Source organism: Nicotiana tomentosiformis, chromosome 12 (assembly GCF_000390325.3).
Source record: "Nicotiana tomentosiformis chromosome 12, ASM39032v3, whole genome shotgun sequence".
Lineage (NCBI taxonomy): Eukaryota > Viridiplantae > Streptophyta > Magnoliopsida > Solanales > Solanaceae > Nicotiana > Nicotiana tomentosiformis.
This window is the reverse complement of record NC_090823.1, coordinates 86062816-86085535: the sequence shown is the minus strand read 5'-3', so window position 1 is coordinate 86085535 and position 22720 is coordinate 86062816. Positions and strand designations below refer to the sequence as shown.

The window sequence follows — 22720 nt, the reverse complement described above, 5'->3', positions numbered from 1 at the left end:
AGAGAGCAGGAAAAGGCCATCATGTGCCATCTCTCAAGTCAGGACCAGGTGATAACCGAACTAAAGCAGGCATTATCGGGCACTTCCAACAACGCAAATGGAAGATGCCCAGCTCTTCCGGGCATTCCAGCAAATCAAATGGCTCAAAGAATTGATAATAACAACCCGAGGGATGAGGCCAGCTTCGACGGAGCCGGGGGACCGGTAGCGGTTCCCATAATGACAACGGTAATGATCCCTTCAAAATCGAACACATGAGATTAATGAGGGAAATGAACGAGCGAATGAATCAAAATGTGAAGGAGTTCCACGCCCGAATGGATCAAATTCCGGTCGCACCACCAATTTCGAAAGGTCCAGATTCGAAGAAGTACACCCAGTTACCGTTTAAGCCGAGCACAACACCATAATTGATTCCAAACCGTTCAAAATACCAGACATACCGAAGTATGATGGGATTTCAGAGCCTTAGGAGCACATCACAACTTATACAATGGCATGAAAGGAAACGACTTCGCCAACATGAGATTGAGTCGGTTCTGCTGAAGAAATTCGGAGAAACCCTCACGAAAGGGGCCTTGACATGGTATTCACTCCACCTGAACATTCAATAGACTCATTTAAAATGCTCGTAGCTTCTTTCATTAAGGCCTATGTAGGGGCCAAAAAGATCTGGGCCCGTAAGGCGGACATATTACAAATTGCGCAAGGAGAGTCTGAATTGCTGCGTGAGTTCGTGATCGGGTTCCAGAAAGAAAGGATGTTGTTACCGGCCATGCCAGATGAATGGGAAGCTGAGGCGCTCACTAAGGGTCTAAACCTGGGAAGCTCCGACGCCTCCTGAAAGTTGAAGGAAAGGCTACTCGAATTCCAGACGACCCCTTGGATGGATGTCTATAACCTCTATGAATCGAAGATAAGGATAGAAGATGACCAGCTCGGGTTCCCGACATCAACCATGGGACGCGACCGAGACAAGAACCGGGATAAATTCAAGGATAAATTTGATGCAAACCGGCGATCTTCTAAGGGACGATTCTTGTCATACGGGAGAGCCGAAAGACACAGCAACAAAGGGTTCCGGTCCGTGAATAGGTTTGCCTCCGATAGAAGAACTGACTGCGGCTAGAACAACAGGTCGTTGCAAGACAGAGAGGTATTTGGGTCCCGGGATTACACTTATCCCAAGTTGTTAGTGTATATATTCAACATTAGCATCGTGAAATGGTATTGGCAATGAGAAATATCAAAGAAGCACGATTCCCGAAGCCAATCAGATCTGATCCCAGCCAAAGGGATCCCAACTTATGGTGCGAATATCATGGGACTCATAGCCACAGAACTGGGGACTGATGTCATATGTGCGAGGAGGTGGAAATGCTACTGAAGAATGACCATCTCAGGGAGTTCTCGAGCGACCGAGCCAAGAACAATTATGGCTGCAGCCGTGACAACACAGAACCCTCGAAGATAGGGGAAGACCCTACACGGCTAACTATCAACATGATTTTCGGAGGGAATGAAATTGATGGTGTAACCTTCTCGGCGGCCAAAAAGAAAAAAGTATTGGTAACCCACAGCAAGAGACTCCGGGAAGTCACTGAAGATGACATCTCCTTCACGGAAGAGGACACCAACGGACTTCTCCTGCCGCACAATGACGCCCTGGTAATTTCTCTTAATATTCTAGATTTTAAAATTAAACGTGTTTTGGTTGACCTAGGAAGCTCATGCAACATCATTCAATGGAGAGTGCTGGAACAACCTAAATTAACCGGAAGCGCCATTCCGGCAACAAAACTCCTCGATGGGTTCAATCTGGCGAGTGTGACAACCCGATGGGAGATCTTGCTGCCCATGAGTGCCGAAGGGGTCACGAAGACCACCTTATTTGAAGTGGTGGATGGTGAGATGGGCTAAAACATATTCCTCGGTAGACCATGGTTACATGAGATGAAGACTGTAGCATCAACTTATCACCAACTGCTAAAATTCCCGACCCTAGAGGGAATCAAGCAGATAAGAGGATATCAAACGACAGTAAGAGAAATGAATACAATGTCAGTTTCCAGCAATAAAGGGAAGGATCCCAATAAATAACAATTACAGGAACCGACGCCTATTCCCGAGCCGAGCGAAGATGATAAAGACGAGGAGCCGTCGGGATCCCACCAGGTATCAAGATACTTTCAGGTACCAGAAGAGACATACACAACCAAGTCCACGGTAGAAGAACTCGAATAAGCAGCTTTGTTTGAGGAATTCCTGGAGAGAAAAATTCACTGGGAACAAGACTCAATCCCGAGCTCAGGTCAGGGTTTATTGATTTCTTTACAACTAATGTTGATTGTTTTGCATGGTCGCACTCGGATATGACAGTTATCCCTCTAGAGGTGACCGTGCATAAGCTAAACTTGGACCCAAGCATCCCTCCGGCGAGGCAAAAAATGCCCAATATCCGAGGTTAGAAACAGATTTGTTAAGCAAGAGGTAACTCGATTACTTGACATCGATTCAATAAAGAAGGTAAAGTATCCCGACTGGCTCGATTAAATGATCGAATGATTGCGTGGCACATGGAACCGGAGACAGATAGAAGATGAATAGAGTAAGAACCAAGGTCGGGAACAACAGCTGTAGACGGTATCAGATAAACCACCGAAGGGAGCATAATCAACGGGAGCAAGTCGAATGTTTGTCACCAGATGACATTTAATGAAGAATATTTCTTAGAATTAAATGGGCAGCCATTGCAGAGAATTTTGGCATTCATGGCCTGTCGTTAAACATTCATCAATAGCCCCCTTTATTTTCATTTAAGAGGGGCTTGATCCTCGCATCTTGTTTTCTAGGTATTGCTATAAATAGTGGCTTCAACAACCATGGTAAGGACATGAAATTTTTGACAAAACTTATGTTATACTTTATTCTCAAGCTAAATAATGCAACTTTACTTCATGTCTAATATTACTCTTACTTCTGTCCATGGAAGCATTGCTCCCCAAGTCAAGCTTGGCATTTCCTTTGATTTTAATGCTAAGTGTTATTTTTAATTAATTCATTCATTATTTTGTATCAAATCAGTTCGCTTGTTTACAAACCACGTAATAAATTCAACTATACCGTTTTACGGATAAACACATGTAACTCAACTCTTTGAGAAGTTAAGCATTTAGAAGACCATGGACGCAAGGTTCGAAAATTTCAAACCTATTAATTAGTTAAACTCGAAACGTGTCTAATTACATACAAAAATAATTAGTATGCAATTGTAGGTGCGGGACCATACTTCTCGCTAGCTCATTCACTACATCTTGACTTGTTATTTGTGACGGAAAGAAACTATTCGCAACAAATGAATTAAAACCATCACGCTTGGAGCTGAAGATCTACTTGTTTATGCTCTTCACTTAGATTAGGTATACTAGTTTAACATGGCAATTGTGAATCATAAATTCAAAGCTTACGTAACTAGCTCCTAAACTTAGCCTCAATTGCCATTTTAATACTTTAACTAATCCTTGACCGATTAAAAACTCAATGCATGTTTAAAATGTGCTTATTACTTGCATTGGTTTAACATCCCGATCCTCCTATTTCACCGGATTTCATTTGAACACCTGAACTTGCTCAAATCTAATAATTTAAACCCCTCTAGCTGTTGACAAAACATACTTGCCAATGATATAGATGAGTTGGACAAAATGTATGATATTCACGTGTTTGAGTAGCGTGAATGGGTGAACTTAACTTTAAAAATGATTAAAATAAATAAAAACAAAAAAGAAAAGGCAAAAGAAAGAGGGGTAAAAGGTCCGAAAAATAATAGAAAAAAGGATCCCATTTTTGTTCAAACTCAGCCACCCCACCTTTCTTCTTCCTTTTTGCTGTCACTGTCACCTTTTTATTTCTTCTCAATAAACCAATAAAATCATATGCTACTCCATACTCCATATATATCTTTAAATCTAAATAAAAGATAAAGTCTAAGAAAATATGCTAAATTCCTAATTGAATAAAAATTTCTCTTTCTGTTTTTTCCTCGTTTCATGGTCCAACTCAGTTCAAATCTCAGCTACGCCAAACAGTCTCTTTTGCTGTTTATTTTGATTTATTTTATATATATTCTCAAAAGAAAATTGGTTGTCTAATTTGATTTTAATCCTTGATTTTTTCGTATTTTAGGTGAGCTTTGGGAATTGATTGATTTTGCTTTATATTCCAAAGAACCAAAAAAAAAAAAAATGAATATGTTATTCGATTTGAATTCTTTAATTTTCCTGTAATTTTGGAATCATTTTTGGATCCTCTTTGTGGGTTTTAGTTCTGATGACGATTCAAGAACTTACTTTTTTGGTGGGGTTTGATTAAAAAGCTTATTTTATAAACTCAAATGGATGAGAAAAAGGGTGTAAATGGTAGCAAGGAATTTATAGGTGGAAAGAGAACAAGAATGGAAGATTCAGAATTGTATATCTTTCTCTGAGTTTGGAGGACCAAAGAGAATGATAGGAGTTTTTTTCATTTTTTGATTTTAATTTTTTAAATCAAATTTATAATTACTGAAATTGATTATGACGCGGTAACTAATATAGATCTGATGTGCCATTCACGTATGAAAGATTGAGATACACGCAGGGTTGGAGGTGCTTAAAAGAATATACTCCCTCCGTTTCAATTTATGCGAACCTGTTTGATTGGATACGAAGTTTAAGAAAAAATGAAGACTTTTGAAATTTGTGGTCTTAAACAAATCAAAAAGGGGCCCAGAGTATTTGTGTGTTTATAAAAGATTCTCATTAAGAGTAGAATTATAAGTTTAAGCTAAATTGTTTCCAAATTTAGAAATGAGTCATTCTTTTTAAAATCGATCAAAAAGGAAATAAGTTCACATAAACTGGAACGAGAGAGTATTTAAACAAGTTCAAGTGTATGGATGAAACTTGGTGAAGCAGGAGGTTGGGTATTTAAATCGATGCAAGTAGAGATGCCAACTAGGTTATTCTGCCTATTAATTAAAAATCCTCACTAACAACTAGTAAAAAGAAAAATAGTGTGCAATTCACATCTATGGGTTTAGTTAGTTTTTAAAATTCTTAGTATTAAATATATTATATTTTAAAAAGTATAGATTCGTGCCTATCATTTATTGTAATTTTAAAAAAGCAATTACATATAAATTTATGTTCCGTATTGAAAGTATTGGATTCAAATGAACTCGTTACAACTACTCTACTTCTAGAGCATATGCATGGCTAATGAAATTCTTTTTGGGATTATTTCATTTCCAAGACTCAATTATGTCTTTTTAAGATAAATTAATTAGGGGTTCTACGCATCTTACTCATCTCTACATTATATTTATACTATATTAAAAGCACGAAGGCCCTTAGCGAAATTCATCATTTTTACCCTTTTAAAATAAAGTTCACACTAGACAAATTAGTCTTTTAATTATTTTTTATATATTTAGGAATAGTCATTTAATTTTTTTTAATATTTAAAAATAATTATCTAATTATTTTTCTAATACTTAAGATTTTAATTTTTAATTCTTTCCAATTCTAGAATTGATATACTTTCAACTACATAAAAATTTAGGAATATAAAATAAGCACTTTCAATTGCAGACAAGGATATTCGACATCTTTCAATTTAGGAGTATTTTTTCTTTCTTTTTCTTCTAACTTTGTACACCGCTTGCCTTTTATTTCATTTAGAATATATTTGAGGTTAGTACTAAATCTTTTCAAAGGGATATCTTTAGGAGTAAAAATTATCTCACTGAGTAATATTGTTGCATTTACCATTTTATACGTGAAAATAAAATACTAAATAAGAAAATGAGGTTACAATTTGCCGAAAATTATTTGTATATATTTATTACAGAAAAAAATAAATACCAAAAAAGAAGAATTCATAAAAAATTTAAAAATAAAAAGAAAAATGCTTTTGTAAATTTTGTAATAAATTTTAGAAAATATAAACAATTTAAATATATTTTTGAATCAAATTAGGCTTACTTTTGAATTTATTTAAATGGGAACTGATTATAGACACACAAGAAAATTAAAGCGCTACATATGTGAGAATTGATAAAAAGAATAAATTCTAATTTTGATTAGCTTGAATTTCATATTCTATGAACGCAACTTTTTCATAATCAAACAATTGCAAGTAATACTACTACAATCATATACTCTTACTTTTCATAGATAACAACATCCAAATGCATCCAGATGAAGAGTCGAAGATGCATGATTATGTGTTTAGATAAAGGAAGAATTATAGATTAATCATACTGTAGCGGTTGAATTAATCTATTTTTGCAATAATAATTTATTATTTTTTATTATGTTGGAAATAATTCCTATATAGTATTTGCCAAAATAATTGAATAATTTGCATTTTGATCATGAGAAAAAAATATGTTTTTCAAGTTAGTCGACTATATTTCTGTCTTTTTAGAATGAACTTAAAAATATGGGGTACACGCGCAACATACGTAATGGTCATATAACTATGATCTTTATTCACTAAAGTCATATAACTATGTTTTCTCACACAACAATCATAAAACTTTCACTAACTCACACAAAAATCAAAATGACCGGAAAACAAATTTTTCCTGTAATTGTTTTTTATTCCACGTTTTTTTATTTTTTATTTTTATTCTAATAATAATAACCCAATTAAAATAGAAATTACCAACCGAACCCGATCCTATCCTACCCAATACCCATATACATAAATTAAAATAATACTAAAAGTGAATCCCCCCCGAAACACGATACTTCTATCGTTTATTATTCTTTTTATGATTTTCATTGAAATTGATAGCATTATTATTTCAAGAGGTCTCTACGTATCCATACCTTTTTTTGTCAGAATCTCATGCATTCCAAACTACGTTTTTTTGGTGAACGATTCAATTTTAGTATCATTTGTTTTTTTTTTATGTATATGGGTATTGAGTCGAATTGGGTGATTTCTATTTTAAGGGCAAAAAATTGATTGGTCGGTCGAAACTAATTGCATCCGCTAATCAAAAATATATAAAATATGTCTATTATATGTATATAATACACATACATATAAACTATATATTTTGTCGGCTATTATTTTTGGAGCTGCTAAAAGTATATATATTTTTATTTTAATTAGGTTATTATTTCTTATACTGAAAATAAATAATAAAAGAATATGAAATAAGAAAATGATTTTTCAGTCACTAAATGTTTTTTGTGAGTTAGTGAAACTTTCGTGATTTTTATGTGAGAAAACATAATTATATGATTTTGATGAAAAAGAATCATAGTTGCATGAGCATTTGTGAAATTTACACTACAAATGTCTAAACAATCTATAACACTCCTAAGAACACCCTATATAATGTATGTGCACCAGCAAAGAACAAGATTTAAACCCAACTAGTTCGTATCCTTAATAATCCTTGCCTTATTGTTATTGACTTCATAATTTCCATATTGGATAGTTTGATCAGTCAAATGATCTGATCAATATAATTTGAATACAACATATATATATATAAATAAGATTGTCGCTCTAGTGGTGAGCACCCTTCACTTCCAACCAAGAGGTTGTGAGTTCGAGTCACCCCAAGAGCAAGGTGGGGAGTTCTTGGAGGGAGAGAGCCGATGGTCTATCGGAAACAACCTCTCTATCCTAGAGTAGGGGTAAGGTCTGCGTATAAACTACCCTCCCCAAACCCCACTAGTGGGATTATACTGGGTCATTGTTGTTGTCTTTAATTATTTAATCCCATATTTAATAAGCATTGCTTTAACAAGATCCCTTCCTCCTCCTCCTCCGAGCAAATAGTTACACTGCTTTAATTATTGGTGGTCTGATGGGAACAATTTGTTGTAGGCTAAAGCCACATTTGTAGTGCTAAAACCACCATCAAGAACGAGATTCATACCACTCACATATTTGGAATCATCACTTGCCAAATATAGCACTGCTTTTGCTACCTCCTCTTCATCTAATAATGCTCCTTTCAAATTTCCTCCTTCTGCAAACCATTTGTCCGCCATTTCTCTCTCAGCTATTCCAAGCCCATTTAATGCAAGTGGTGTGCCAACGTAATGAGGAGAAACACAGTTAACTTTTATTCCGTACTTTCCTAATTCGACTCCAATGTTCTTGGATAGCCCCAAAACCGCACACTTTGATGCTGCATATGCGTGCGGGACAAGACCAGAGACCACTGTTGCAACACTTGCTGTGAATATAATGGAACCTTTCTTGAATGGAATCATCACTCTAGCAGCATGTTTCGCGCAAAAGAAGGCGCCAATAATGTTTACATCGAACACTGTCTTAATTATGTCGTAATCGACCTCTAAGATGCTGGATATTGGCTTACCCAATACACCAGCGTTACTGAACATTGTGTCCAGCTTACCGAACTTTTCGCCGGCCTTAATACGCGAAGTTGAAAAGGAATTGCTGTTAACCTTGGGGACTTCCTCATAAATCTGGACCCTTTTTACGGACGGTACCTCGAGCGCAAAGGGGTCAGGACTTGGCATCGTGTTGAAACCTCCTACGGGTAATGTAGTTAGGCAAACTATTAGAATTAAGAAATTGACTAACAATGAGACCGAGTATGAGGCCATGATTGCATGTCTAGAATTGGCTAAAAGCCTTGGGACTGAGGTGGTCGAAGCTAAGTGTGATTCCCTCCTTGCGGTAAATCAAGTCAATGGGACGTTCGAAGTAAAAGAGGAACAAATGCGAAGGTATTTAGATAAATTGTAGGTAACGCTGCATCAATTCAAGGAATGGACCCTATAGCACGTGCTCCGAGATCAAAATAGCGAGGTTGATGCTCTGGCTAACTAGGGGTCATCAGTTGATGACGGTAAATTTAGCTAAGGAAGAGTTATACATCTCATGAAATCGATAGTGAAAGAAGTCCATGCCGAAATAAACTCAATAAGTTTAACTTGGGATTGGAGAAATAAATGCATAGACTATTTGAAGACCGGGAAGTTTCCCTTGGATCCTAAAGAATCTAGAGCTCTACGCACGAAGGCGGCCAGGTTTAGCCTGTCCGAAGGGACTCTGTTCAAGAGAACATTCGACGGCCCGCTCGCCATATGCTTGGGGCCGGGAGATACTGAATATATCTTGAGAGAAGTTCACGAAGGCACCTGCAGAAACCATTCAGGGGCCGAATCTTTAGTTCGGAATATAATCAGGACCGACTATTACTGGATTGACATGGAGAAAGATGCAAAGGACTTTGTACGAAGATGCGCCGGCTATCAAATACACGCACCGATGATCCATCAACCCGGAGAACTACTTCATTCTGTCTTGTCCCTATGGCCGTTCATGAATTGGGGAATGATCATCGTCGGTCCCCTGTCGTGGGCACCTGGTAAGGCTCAATTCAAACTGTTTATGACCGATTATTTTTCTAAATGGGTCGAAGATCAAGCGTTCGAGAAAGTCCGGGAAAAAGAAGTCATTGACTTCATTTGGGACCACATAATATGTTGGTTCGGGATACCGGCCGAGATCGTGTGTTATAATGGGAAGCAATTCATCAGCAGCAAGATAAACAAGTTTTTCGAAGACCACAAGATTAAAAAATATTATCCACACCCTATCACCCTAGTGGGAACGGACAAGTAGAATTTACAAACAAGACCATACTCCAAAACTTGAAAAAGAGGTTGACCGATGCCAAAGGGAAATGGAAGAAAATTCTGTCTGAAGTCTTGTGGGCATACCGTACACCTTCGAAGTCTAGTATCGGGGCCACCCCATTTTCATTGGTCATTCGTGCCTAAGCATTAATACCAGTCTAAGTGGGAGAACCGAGCCTCAGATTTCAATATGCTACCGAACAACTGGAACGTGACGCACTTAAAGCGGTACTGCTACTAAGGTGCGATCTCATTTACCATTTTATAATATTATGAATATGGCTAACACTTGCAGGATATAACCAAAGGAGAATGTGACTATTAGGTCTGAAAGCACGCGTTGCACTCTTTTTTCCTTGAACCAATTTTGTCCCAAATGGATTTTCCGGCAAGGTTTGTAACGAGGTAACAGTAAATCATGCTAACTTAGATTTGAAGACCGATTTTAAATAGGAGTTAATGGACACATCAAAAATAACCTATCCCTCTCAAGATCGACCTCGAATACTAGGGGCCATCACCCTCGGGTTAAGGTTCTTAGCAAGGAAAGAAGGAAACTTTGTACTTGAACAACTTAGGCTCAGTTGTTGGGATTTATTGTAAGGGCCAAACGGTCAAGTGAACTGTGCCCGCGTAGGCCACCTTAGCCATAATACAAGCTTTTACATGCTTTTGATCATGTCCTTTACACACAGAAATGAAAGAAAGTTTTTACCTTGCTATTACGTATTGTTGCCTTTTCAAACATAGAGCCTAAGGGCTACCCTTATTTGGGGACTATCGAGCCTAAGGGCTACCCCTATTCGGGGACCATCGATCCTTAAGGCTACCCTGATTCGTGCAATATCGAGCCTAAGAGCTATCACTATTTGGGGACTATCGAGCCTAAGGGCTATCCCTACTCGGGGACTATCGTCCGAAATAAGTTCGGGCAACTCGGGCTACCAAAGCCCAGAGGCACAAAACCTATTGTGACGACCCAAAAAGTCATCTTATGTTTTAGAACTCGAATCTGTGTTCTTAAGCCTTAAAAATTACATTTTTACCCTTCTCGATTTGCGTGCGTATTCCGAAAGGGGAATGTTTCGGAAAAACATTTATGTTAAAAATTGATGAAAATAAGAATTTTTGCCTTAAAAGTTAATTTTAGTTGACTTTGGTCAATATTTTTAGTAAACGAGACCGGATCCGTGTTTTGACAGTCCCGGTAGGTCCGTATCGAATTATGGGACCTGAGCGTATACCCGAAATTGAATTGAGAGGTCCCTATCTCGAGTTATGAATTTTTTATAAAAATTAAAAGTCTGAAAATTTTTTATTTTTAAGAATTGGTTAATTCTAATATAATACTTATGACTTATCTGTAAAATTTGGTGAGAAACGGAGTTGGTTTGACGTGATTCAGACGTCCAGTTGAAAAAATAGGAATTTTAAAGTGTTCTTGAGAATTTCATTTGATTTGGTGCTAAATTCGTAGTTCTAGGTGTTATTTTGGCGATTTGATCGCTCGAACAAGCTTGTATGATGTTTTTAGACTTGTGTGTATGTTTGGTTTGGGGTGAGTTTCGGATAGGCCACGAGATGATTTGGACTTTGGAAAATCTGGTCTTCTGCAAATTCTGGTGTTCTGGTATGTCCTTCTTTGTGTTCGCGAAGATACTCTCATGAACTCGAGGAGTAAACTGATGAGGCTGGTATTTTCTTCTTCACGAACACGAAGGCTTGGTCGTGAACGCGAAGCGATGGGGGCGCTACCCTTCACGAACGCGACAAGCACCACACGAACTTGTAGTGTTAGGCACTGGGGGGGGGGGGAAGTCAGTCATTCCTTCATCGCGAACGCAAACAATGTATCGCGAATGCGAATGGCAAGGGGGTAGCCTACCCGAACAAGGTCTCGCGAACGCGAAGGCTTTGCAACCTATACCCTTCGCGAATGCGATGAACATTGTCGCCCAACACTTAACATAATCCAAAAATGGGAATTTGCCATTTATTTCATTTTCTTAAAACCCAAACGGACTAGAGGCGATTTGCAAGGGTTGTTTTCTTACCCAAAGTGTTGGTAAGTGATTCTAAACCATTTTCTTTCAATTACCCATTACATTTTATGAATTATCAACCTAAAATCTAGAGTTTTCATGGTAGAATTAGGGGTTAGGGTAGAAACTAGGGATTTCGAAAAATTGGGGATTTAGACCTCAATTTGAGGTTGGATTCAAAAACCAATTATATATCCGGGCTCGCGGGAGAATGGGTAAATGAATTTTGGTTCGAACCTCGGGTTTTGACCAAGCGAGCCCGGGGTCGATTTTTAACTTTCTGAAGGAAAATTTGGGAAATTTAATTTATGCAATATAATTTATTCCTTTAGCAATATTTGATATTATTGAATTGTTTTTGAATAGATACATGTGGTTTGGAGTTGAATTCTAGAAGAAAAGCTGTGATTGAGAATTAAGTGGCCTACGGAGCAAGGTAAGTGCTGTGTCTAATCCTGACTTGAGGGAATTAGGAACCTTAGACTATTTGCTATGTGAAATTCATATGAGTGGCATATATGTGAGGTGACGAGTACTTATGCGCCGCCAATTTATCTATTTTCCATGTTTCTTCTGTTTTTCTTATATTGTCTCTTTCCTATGCCTAATTGCTACGTGTTTATACTAGTGTTGTTAACTTGATCGTTCATATCATGTTTACGGATTTTCTGGTGATAATTGAGAATTTATTTCAAAGTAAAGTTGATATTGTGGAACCAAATGTTGAAGTAAGGCTTGTACTTGTTATTCTATCTCCCTGTTGTTATTTATGCATTACATTATGGTAAGGGAGAGTGTTTATGCACGAAGGGTGAAGCCGTGCCATGTTGTGAGTGTTAATGCACGAAGGGTGATGCCGTGACATATTGTGAGTGTTTATGCATGAAGGGTGATGCCGTTCCATATTGTGAGTGTTAATGCACGAAGGGTGATGCCATGCCATATTGTGAGTGTTAATGCATGAAGCGTGATGTAGTGCCATATTATGAGATTTAATGCACGAAGTATGATGTCGTGTTGTTTCTATTGATTTATGGTGAGACTGAGAGTAAAAGCACGAAGGGTGATGCCGTGCATTTTTCCTTTACTATATTCGCGTTCCTGTTGATTCATAATATATTGGTTGTTCCAGTTATCATTCGGTTGTAGTTCTTTATCTCGTATTTCCCCCAACATGTTTCCCCTTCCCGATATCGCATGTCTAATTCTTCATTACTGTTATTTGTATATACATTGTTAAACTGTATAGGTTGATTTATAGGTGCCTTGCCTTAGCCTCGTCACTACTTAGTTGTATTTCTTTCAGGCTATTACTTGTAGTAACTTCTATAATGCTCGTAAATTATGGCTCCAGATCCGGGTGGTAGTAATTAATGTAGTTTTTATATTATTCCGCACTTATTATATTTCACTTTAGTTAATTTGCTATTATTTACTGAGTGGGATAATAGTGGGTTTAATGATTCTCTAACGTTGGCTTGCCTAGCAAGTGAAATATTAGGGGCCATTACGGTCCCGACGGTGGGAATTCCGAGTCGTGAAAAGTTGGTGTCAGAGCACTAGGTTGCCTAGGTCTCACGATTAACGAGCAAGCTTAGTAGAGTCTGGAGGATCGGTATGGAGACATTTGTGCTTATCTTCCTGAGGCTATAAAGTTTAGGAACAAATTTCACTTCTATTCTCGTCTGTCGTGCGATGTTGTTTTCTCAATACTGATTGAACTCTTCTACTCTTGTTCTCTCACAGATGGCAAGAACACGTACTTCTTCCTCAGCTGAGCAGCAGCCAGAGCCTCAAGTGGAAGCCTATAGCCCGAGCAGTAGCCCCAGCAGTGGAGCCTCAGATAGATCTTGATGAGGAGGTTCCAGCCCAGACCGTTCCTGCCGGGCCAACTCAGGTTCCGGAGGGGTTCATTGCCACCCTAGTACTTCAGGACACTTTGGTCCATTTGGTGGGCCTTATGGAGAGTGTGGCCTATACTGGCGCATTTGCCATGGCACCAGCAGTCTCTCAGGCTAGAGGAGGAGCCTAGACTCCCACTACTCATGCTCCGGAGAAGATAACTCCCTAGTATCAGGCTCCAGCAGCTCAGCCAGTTGGAGTAGTTCAGCCGGTTGTTGCGGCACAGGTCGAAGATGGGCCAACTATGTCTTCTGAGGCTTTGTTGAGGTTGGACAGGTTTACCAAGCTCTTCCCAATTCACTTCAGTGGTGCTCCTTCAGAGGATCTCCAGGAGTATCTTGACATCTGTCACGAGGTTCTACGGAACATGGGTATAGTGGAGACCAATGAGGTCGATTTTGCTGCATTTCAGATGACTGGTTCTGCCAAGAAATGGTGGAGAGATTATTTGTTGACCAGATCAGCTGGGTCGCCTGCTCTTACTCAGTATGAGACCCGTTTTGTGGATTTGGACCGTCATGTTATTCTTCTGCTTCCCACCGAGAGAGAGAGAGAGAGAGAGGGCGAGTAGGTTTATTAATGGACTTGCTCAGCCTATCAGATTGCATATGGCTAAGGAGACTGGGAGTGGGATTTCATTTGAGGCGGCTGCTAATGTAGCCAGACGAGTCGAGATGGTTCTTACTTAGGGAGGTCAGGGGTCTGACAAGAGACCTCGTTATTCCGGTGAGTTTATCGGTGCCTCATCTAGAGGCAGGGGTACTTTTGGTAGAGGACATCCTCTCAGGACGTTTCATTCAACACTCCGGGTATCCCACGGTGCCTCAGGTGGTCGTGGCCCTCAGATGCATTATTCCGACCAGCTAACCTACAATACACCACCAGCTCCTATTAGTGCACCTCCACTCCAGAGTTATCAGGGTGATTATTCAGGTCGACAGGGTCAGTTTCAGGGTCAGCAGTCACAGCAACCGAGGTTATATTTTACTTGTGTTGATCCGAGGCACATTGCTAGATTTTTACCTTGGGCAACGGGTAGTTCACAGCATCAAAGTTCTCGTGACATGGTTCCAGCACAAGTTGCTAAACCACCTGCTCAGCCAACCAGAGGCAGGGGTCAGGTAGCTAGAGGTAGAGGCCAGACTACTAGAGGTGGAGGTCAGGCCATTAGAGGTGGAGACCAGCCGGCTAGAGGTCATCCCAGGGACGTAGTTCAGGGTGGTGGGGCCCAACCCCGGTGTTATGCTTTCCCAGCCAGGCATGAGGCTGTTTCATCTGACGCTTTTATCACAGGTACTGTTTCAGTTTGCAGTTGAGATGCTTCAGTTCTATTTGATGCGGGGCCTACTTACTCCTATATGTCATCCTATTTTGCTTCATATTTGGTTGTGCCCTGTGATTCTTTGAGTGCTCCTATGTTTGTTTCCACACCAGTGGGAGATGCTATTGTTGTAGATCGTATTTATCTTTCGTGTGTGGTCACCATTGGGAGTCTTGAGACTCGTTTATATCTTCTACTCCTCGATATGGTTGATTTTGATGTCATACTGGGTATGGATTGGCTGTCAGCTTGTCATGCTATATTAGATTGTAACGCCAAGACTGTGACCTTAGTCTTTTAGGGGTTGCCTCAATTAGAGTGGAAAGGGAATCTTGGTCATTCTACCAGCAGGGTTATCTCTTATGTGAAGACTCGGCATATGGTCGAGAAGGGTTGTCTAGCTTATTTGGCTTATGTCCGCGATTCTAGTGTGGAGGTTCCTTCCATGGATTCAGTGCCAGTTGTTCGTGAGTTTCAAGAGGTGTTTTCTCCAGACTTGCCGGGGATGCCACCCGATAGGGATATTTATTTTTGCATTGATTTGGCTCCAGGCACTCAGCCCATTTCTATTCCGCCATACCGCATGGCCCCGCCAGAGTTGAAAGAATTAAAGGAACAGTTGCAAGATTTGCTTGATAAGGGCTTTATTAGACCTAGTGTCTCGCCCTGCGGTGCACCGGTGTTGTTTGTGAAGAAGAAAGATGGATCGATAAGGATGTGTATAGATTATTGGAAGTTGAACAAAGTCACCATCAAGAACAAGTATCCATTGCCGAGGATTGATGATTTATTTGATCAGCTTCAGGGTGCCAAGGTGTTTTTGAAGGTTGATTTGAGATCTGGCTACCATCAGTTGAGGATTAGGGCATCTGATGTCCCTAAGACAACTTTTCGGACTCGGTATGGGCATTATGAGTTTCTAGTTATGTCATTTGGGCTAACAAATGCCCCAGCAACATTCATGGATTTGATGAACCGGGTGTTCAAGCCCTACTTGGATTCCTTTGTGATTGTGTTTATTGATGATATCTTGGTCTACTCCCACAGGCGAGAGGAGCACGAGCAGCACGTTCGGATCATTCTTCAAACTCTTAGAGACAGCTAGTTATATGCTAAGTTCTACAAATGCTAGTTTCGGTTGAGTTCAGTTTCTTTCCTGGGTCACGTTGTATTAGTTGAGGGTATTCAGGTGGATCCCAGGAAGATTGAGGCAGTTCAGAACTGGCCTAGACCCACATCAGCTACAGAGATCCTTAGTTTTCTCAGTTTGGCGCGCTACTACTGTCGATTTATGGAGGGTTTTTTTATCCATAACAGCCCCGTTGATCAGGTTGACCTAGAAGGGTGCTCCGTTCAGGTGGTCAGACGAGTGTGAGACGAGCTTCCAAAAGCTCAAGACAGCTTTGACTACGACACCGGTATTGATGTTACCCATAGGTTCAGGATCTTATATAGTATATTGTGACGCATCTCGTATTGGTCTGGGTGCGGTATTGATGTAGGGTGGCAAGGTTATTTCATATGCTTCGTGGCAGCTGAAGGTTCACGAGAAGAATTACCCTGTTCATGATCTAGAACTGGCAGCCATTGTCCATGCGCTGAAGATTTGGAGGCACTATCTTTACGGCGTGCCACGTGAGGTATTCACGGATCATCGGAGCTTGCAGTATTTGTTCAAGCAAAAGGAGCTCAATTTGAGGCAGAGGAGGTGGTTAGAGCTATTGAAAGACTATGATATCACCATATTGTATCATCCCTGGAAGGCCAATATGGTGGCCAATGCTTTGAGTAGAAAGTCAGCTAGTATGGGTAGCCTTTCTTATATTCAAGTTGGTGAGAGACCGCTTGCATTGGATGTTCAGGACCTGGCCAACCAGTTCATGAGGTTGGATGTTTCTGAGCCCAACCATGTTCTAGCTTGTACGATCCTTATTTACTTATCCTTAGAGACACAGTGCGGCACGGTGGTGCCAAACAGGTCACTATTGGAGATGATGGAGTTTTGAGGATGCAGGGTCGTATTTGTGTGACTAATGTGGATGGACTTCGTGAGTTGATTCTTGAGTAGGCCCATAGTTCCTGATATTCTATTCATCCGGGCGCCGCTAAGATGTATCAGGACTTGCGGCAACATTATTAGTGGAGGAGGATGAAGAAAGACATAGTTGTGTATATATCTCGGTGTCTAAATTGCCAGCAGGTAAAATGTGAGAATCAAAGACCTGGTAGTTTACTTCAGAAGATAAATATTACTGAGTGGAAATGGGAGCGTATCACTATGCATTTTGTTGTTGGACTCCCGCGGACTCAGAGGAAGTTCGATGTAGTTTAGGTCATTGTGGACAGGCTGACCAAGTCAACGCACTTCATTCCTGTGGCAGTTACCTATTCTTCGAAGCGGTTGGCAGAGATTTACATTTGTGAGATCGTCCATCTTCATGGTGTGCCCGCGTCTATCATTTCTGATTGAGGTACGCAGTTGTCGCACTTCTGTAGGGCAGTACAATGTGAGTTGGGTACGCGAGTTGAGTTGAACACAGCATTTCATCCTCAAACGGACGGGCAGTTCGAGCGCACTATTCAGATCTTGGAGGATATGCTCTCCGCATGTGTTATAGACTTCGGAGGATCGTGGGATCAGTTATTGCCCCTTGCAGAGTTCGCCTACAACAATAGCTACCAGTCGAGCATTCAGATGGCTCCCTATGAGGGATTATATAGTAGGCGGTGCCGGTCGCCAGTTGGGTGGTTCGAGCTGGGAGAGGCTCGGTTGTTGGGAACAGACTTAGTACAGGATGCCTTGGATAAGGTCAAGATTATTCAGGATCGACTTTGCATAGCTCAGTTCAGGATGAAAGGTTATGATGACCGTAGAGTTCGTGATATTGCATTCATGGTCGGGGAGAAAGTGTTACTTCGGGTATCACCCATGAAGGGTGCAATAAGGTTCGGAAAGAAGGGCAAGTTGAGCCCTAGGTATATCGGACCTTTTGAGATTCTGGAGAGAGTGGGAGAGATGGCTTTCAGGCTTGCGTTTCCACCTAGTTTAGCAGTTGTTCATCCGGTATTCCATGTGTCCATGCTTCAATAGTATCACGACGATCCGTCCTATGTGTTAGATTTCAACTTTATCCAATTGGACAAGGATTTGACTTACGAGGAGGAGCTGGTGGCTATTCTAGCCTGGCAAGTTCGCCAGTTGAGAGCAAAGAGTTATCCTTCGGTTCGAGTGCAGTGGAGAGGTCAGCCTATTAAGGCAGCTACTTGGGAGTCCGAGTCCGATATGCAGAGTGGATATCCCCACCTTTTCACCAGCCCAGGTACTTTTCAATGTTCGTTCGAGGACGAATAGTAGTTTTAGAGGTGGAAAATATGATGACCCAAAAGGTCATCTTATGTTTTAGAACTCAAATCTGTGCTCTTAAACCTAAAAAATCTCATTTTTACCCTCCTCAATTTACGGGCGCAGTCCGGGCGTGTTTCCGAAAAACGTTTATATTGAAAATTGATGAAAATAAGAATTTTTATCTTAAAAGTTGATTTTAGTTAACTTCGGTCAATATTTTTACTAAACGGGCCCGAATCCGTATTTTGACGGTCCCGGTGGGTCCGTATCGAATTATGGGACCTGGGCGTATGCCCGGAGTCGAATTCGGAGGTCCCTAGCTCGAGTTATGAAGTTTTGATGAAAATTAAAAGTCTGAAAATTTATTGTTTTTAAGAATTGATTGATGTTTGGTCTTGTTGATACCGGGTCCGTATTTTAGTTCCGGAGCCCGGTATAGGTCCAATATAATATTTATGACTTATCTGTAAAATTTGGTGAGAAATAGAGTTGGTTTGATGTGATTCGGACGACCAGTTGAGAAAATAGCAATTTTAAAGTGTTCTTGAGAATTTCATTTGATTTGGTGCTAAATTCGTAGTTCTAGGTGTTATTTTAGCGATTTGATCACGCGAGCATATTCGTATGATATTTTTAGACTTGTGTGCATGTTCGGTTTGGAGCCCCGATGGCTCGGGTGAGTTTTGGATAGGCCACAGGATATTTTGGACTTTGGAAAATCTGGTTTTCTGCAGATTCTGGTGTTCTGGTATGTCCTTCTTCGTGTTCGCGAAGGTACTCTCGCGAACGCAAAGAGTAAATAGAGGAGGCCAGAATTTTCTTCTTCGTGAACGCGAAGGCATGGTCGTGAACGCGAAGCGATGGGGGCGTTACCCTTCACGAACGCGACAAGCACCACGCGAACGCGTAGTGTTAGGCACTAGGGGGGAGTCAGTCATTTCTTCATCGCGAACGCGAACAATGTCTCGCGAACGCGAAGGCCGGGGGGGGGGGTTAGCCTACGCGAACAAGGTTTTGCGAACGCGAATGCTTGGCAGCCTATACCCTTAACGAACGCGACAGTGTTCTCGCAAACGCGATAAACACTGTCGCCCAACACTTAACAGATTCCAAAACACAGGAATTGTCCATTTATTTCATTTTCTAAAAATGAAACGGACTAAAGGCAATTTTCAAGAGTTGTTTTCTTCCCCAAAGTATTGGTAAGTGATTCTAAACCATTTTCTTTCAATTACCCATTACATTTTATGAATTATCAACCTAAAATCTAGAGTTTTCATGGTAGAATTAGGGGTTAGGGTAGAAACTAGGAATTTCAAAAAATTGGGGATTTAGACCTCAATTTGAGGTCGGATTCCAAAACCAATTATATATCCGGGCTCGGGGGTGAATGGGTAAATGGATTTTGGTTCGAACCTCGTGGTTTGACCAAGCGGGCCCGGGGTCGATTTTTAACTTTTTGGAGGAAAATTTGGAAAATTTAATTTATGCAATATAATTGATTCCTTTAGCAATATTTGATATTATTGAGTCAATTTTGAATAGATACGTGTGGTTTGGAAGTGAATTCTAGAGGAAAAGGTGTGATTGAGAATTAAGTGGCATAGGGAGCAAGGTAAGTGTTGTGTCTAACCTTGACTTGAGGGAATTAGGAACCTTAGACTATTTGCTATGTGAAATTCCTATGAGCGGTGTATATATGAGGTGACGAGTACTTATGCGCCGTCAATTTACCTATTTTTCATGTTTCTTCCGTTTTTCTTATATTGTCTCTTTCCTATACCTAATTGCTACGTGTTTATGCTAGTCTTGTTAAATTGATCGTTCTTATCATGTTTACGGATTTTCTGGTGATAATTGAGAATTTATTTCAAAGTTGAGATTGATATTATGGAACCAAATGTTGAAGTAAGGCTTGTACTTGTTATTCTATCTCCCTGTTATTATTTATGCATTGTATTATGGTAAGGGAGAGTGTTAATGCACAAAGGGTGATGTCGTGCCATATTGTGAGTGTTAATGCACGAAGGGTGATGTCGTGCCATATGTTGAGTGTTAAGTCACGAAGGGTGATGCCGTTCCATATTGTGAGTGTTAATGCACGAAGGGTGATGCCGTGCCATATTATGAGATTTAATGCACGAAGGGTGATGTCGTGTCGTTTCTATAGATTTATGGTGAGACTGAGTGTAAAAGTACGAACGGTGATGTCGTACATTTTTTCTTTACTGTATTAGTGTTCCTGTTGATTCATAATATATTAGTTGTTCCAGTTATCATTCTGCTATAGTTCTTTATCTCGTATTTCCCCAAGCATGTTTCCCCCTCCCGATATCGCTTGTCTAATTCTTCATTACAGTTATTTTTATATATATATATATATATATATATATATATATATATATATATATATATTATTAAACTGTACAAGTTGATTTTTATGTGCCTTGCCTTAGCCTCGTCACTATTTCATCGAGGTTAGGCTCGACACTTACCAATACATGGGGTCGGTTGTACTGATACTGTACTCTACACTTTCTGTGCAGATTTTGGTATCGGCTCGGGTTGATCGAGATTTTTCTATTGGACCGCTATCCGGAGACTCAAGGTAGATCTGTCGGCGTTCACAGACCTTGAAGTCCCCGTCTATCTTTTCTGTTCTACTGTTTCTTTCATTCAGATAGTTGTATTTCTTTCAGACTATTACTTGTAGTAAATTCTAGAATGCTCATGAATTGTGACTCCAAATCCGGGTGGTAGTAATTAATACAGTTTTTATATTATTTCGCACTTATTATATTTCACCTTAGTTAATTTACTGTTATTTACTAAATGGGATAAGAGCTGGTTTAATGATTCTCTAACGTTGGCTTGCCTAGAAAGTGAAATGTTAGGCGTCATTACGGTCCCGATGGTGGGAATTACGGGTCGTGACACTTATTAAGTAGTGCCTAAACATGAAAGGCTACGACCACCCTAAAAAACGGCTTGAAGACGTCCGAAAGCTCGTAATCAGAACATAAGGCCTACATAAAAATTGAAAACCTTCTAAAAGGTTACCCTCAGCAAAAGCATCATCTAAAATCACTTAAGCATCTTGGGAAAACTGCCGGTCACACCGAGTTTCCAAGGCCTCGAGCAAATAAAGTTTCATCGAAGTCGGGCTCTATTCGGACATATGAAAAGCGAACGACTTATTACTATATTTGATTCTATGCTAAGGCATCAGAAATATTTTCAGGAATATAGATTATGAAAAGATGCTAAAAAAGTAGAGACTTGCAATTGCCAGAAAGGGAAATTGTATATATTCCGGAATGTATTTACAAAGGCCCAACAAAAATGACATCAAAATAAATAAAACATATACACAAGAAAAAAAATAAAAAAGTTTTAAGGCATTCAAGCCTGATCTTCACCAGGGCACAACTCGTCGCCAGAACCGTCTGAGCCTTCGGATCCCCCTGAACCCTTGGAGCCTTCGACACCTTTAGGCTTGGAAAGTTTCTTCGCCTCGGCCTCAAGCTTTATTTCTTCCTCGATCTCGGCTGACAGGTCGAAGTCTCGGGCGTGAATTGCTTCGAGAGTCTCCCTTCATGACAGCCGCCTCACATATTTGGCATTGGTCTTCAGAAGGGCCTCGGCTGCTTCGACATCGGCCTTGTATTGGGCCACCATCTCCTTAGCATCGGCAGAGGTTGTCTCCAGCTTGGACTTCATTGCCTCATGCTCTCTACCAAGGGCGTCCCATTCTGTGACAACCGAGCTTAGCTGTGCTCGGAGATCTTCATTCAGCTGATCCCGCTTGTCAGCTTTCTCCTTCGCCACCCGAAGTTGAACCTCTACCGATTTCAGATTTGCATGGGCGATTTCCTTTTTCGAACCCAGAAAATCCATCTTGCTCTTCCACCCATTGGTCATGTCTTGGATCTTGTTCATCTCCTTTCGAAGTTGGTCGACCTGGTCGATCTTCTGTTGGACCTACGAGGTTTTGTCATTAGCCACTATGACTAGTTCCTCGTTTCTAACTTCAAAGACCTTCACCTTTTTGACCAAGTTGGCATGTTCCCGCCTCAGGGCCGATGCATCCTTTTGAGCCACATCCAGCTCCGCCTGAAGGTCCTTGACGGTCTTGTCTTGTTGCTCGCTGAGGAGCTTGTAGATATCCTTCTTTCAAGCCTGCTCCTTCAGCTCGAGCTCGAGCTAATTAACCTCAACACGGTACTGGATGAATCTCTCAGGGTGAAGTACCGAGGCCTACAAAACAACGAATGTCGTGAGAAATATAAAACTTAAGTAAAATATGAGAAGATATAATGATGCATTACCCGGTTCAGCATCTGCTGCGCCTCATTGAAAAGACACGATACATCCACTTCATTCATTTTTTCCTGGTCCTCCTCGGTCACCAGGCATCGAAGGTAGCTGG

General features: G+C 40.4%; 2 protein-coding genes across 2 annotated transcripts; both read right to left on the bottom strand.

Moving 5' to 3' along the window:
• Positions 1-7816: 7816 nt before the first annotated feature.
• Positions 7817-8429, bottom strand: LOC104102020 ((+)-borneol dehydrogenase 2-like). Its single transcript, XM_009609610.3, has one exon. The coding sequence runs from the start codon at positions 8412-8414 to the stop codon at positions 7857-7859; it is 558 nt and encodes a 185-aa protein (XP_009607905.2). The 5' UTR covers positions 8415-8429; the 3' UTR covers positions 7817-7856.
• Positions 8430-21885: 13456 nt separating this feature from the next.
• LOC138902974 (tropomyosin-like) lies at positions 21886-22230 on the bottom strand. The gene has a single exon (XM_070190880.1). The coding sequence runs from the start codon at positions 22228-22230 to the stop codon at positions 21886-21888; it is 345 nt and encodes a 114-aa protein (XP_070046981.1).
• Positions 22231-22720: the final 490 nt, after the last annotated feature.

Excerpts from the sequence above, each read along its gene's own strand:
- LOC104102020 (XM_009609610.3), bottom strand. The coding sequence starts at position 8,414 with ATGTTCAGTAACGCTGGTGTATTGGGTAAGCCAATATCCAGCATCTTA.
- LOC138902974 (XM_070190880.1), bottom strand. The coding sequence starts at position 22,230 with ATGAACAAGATCCAAGACATGACCAATGGGTGGAAGAGCAAGATGGAT.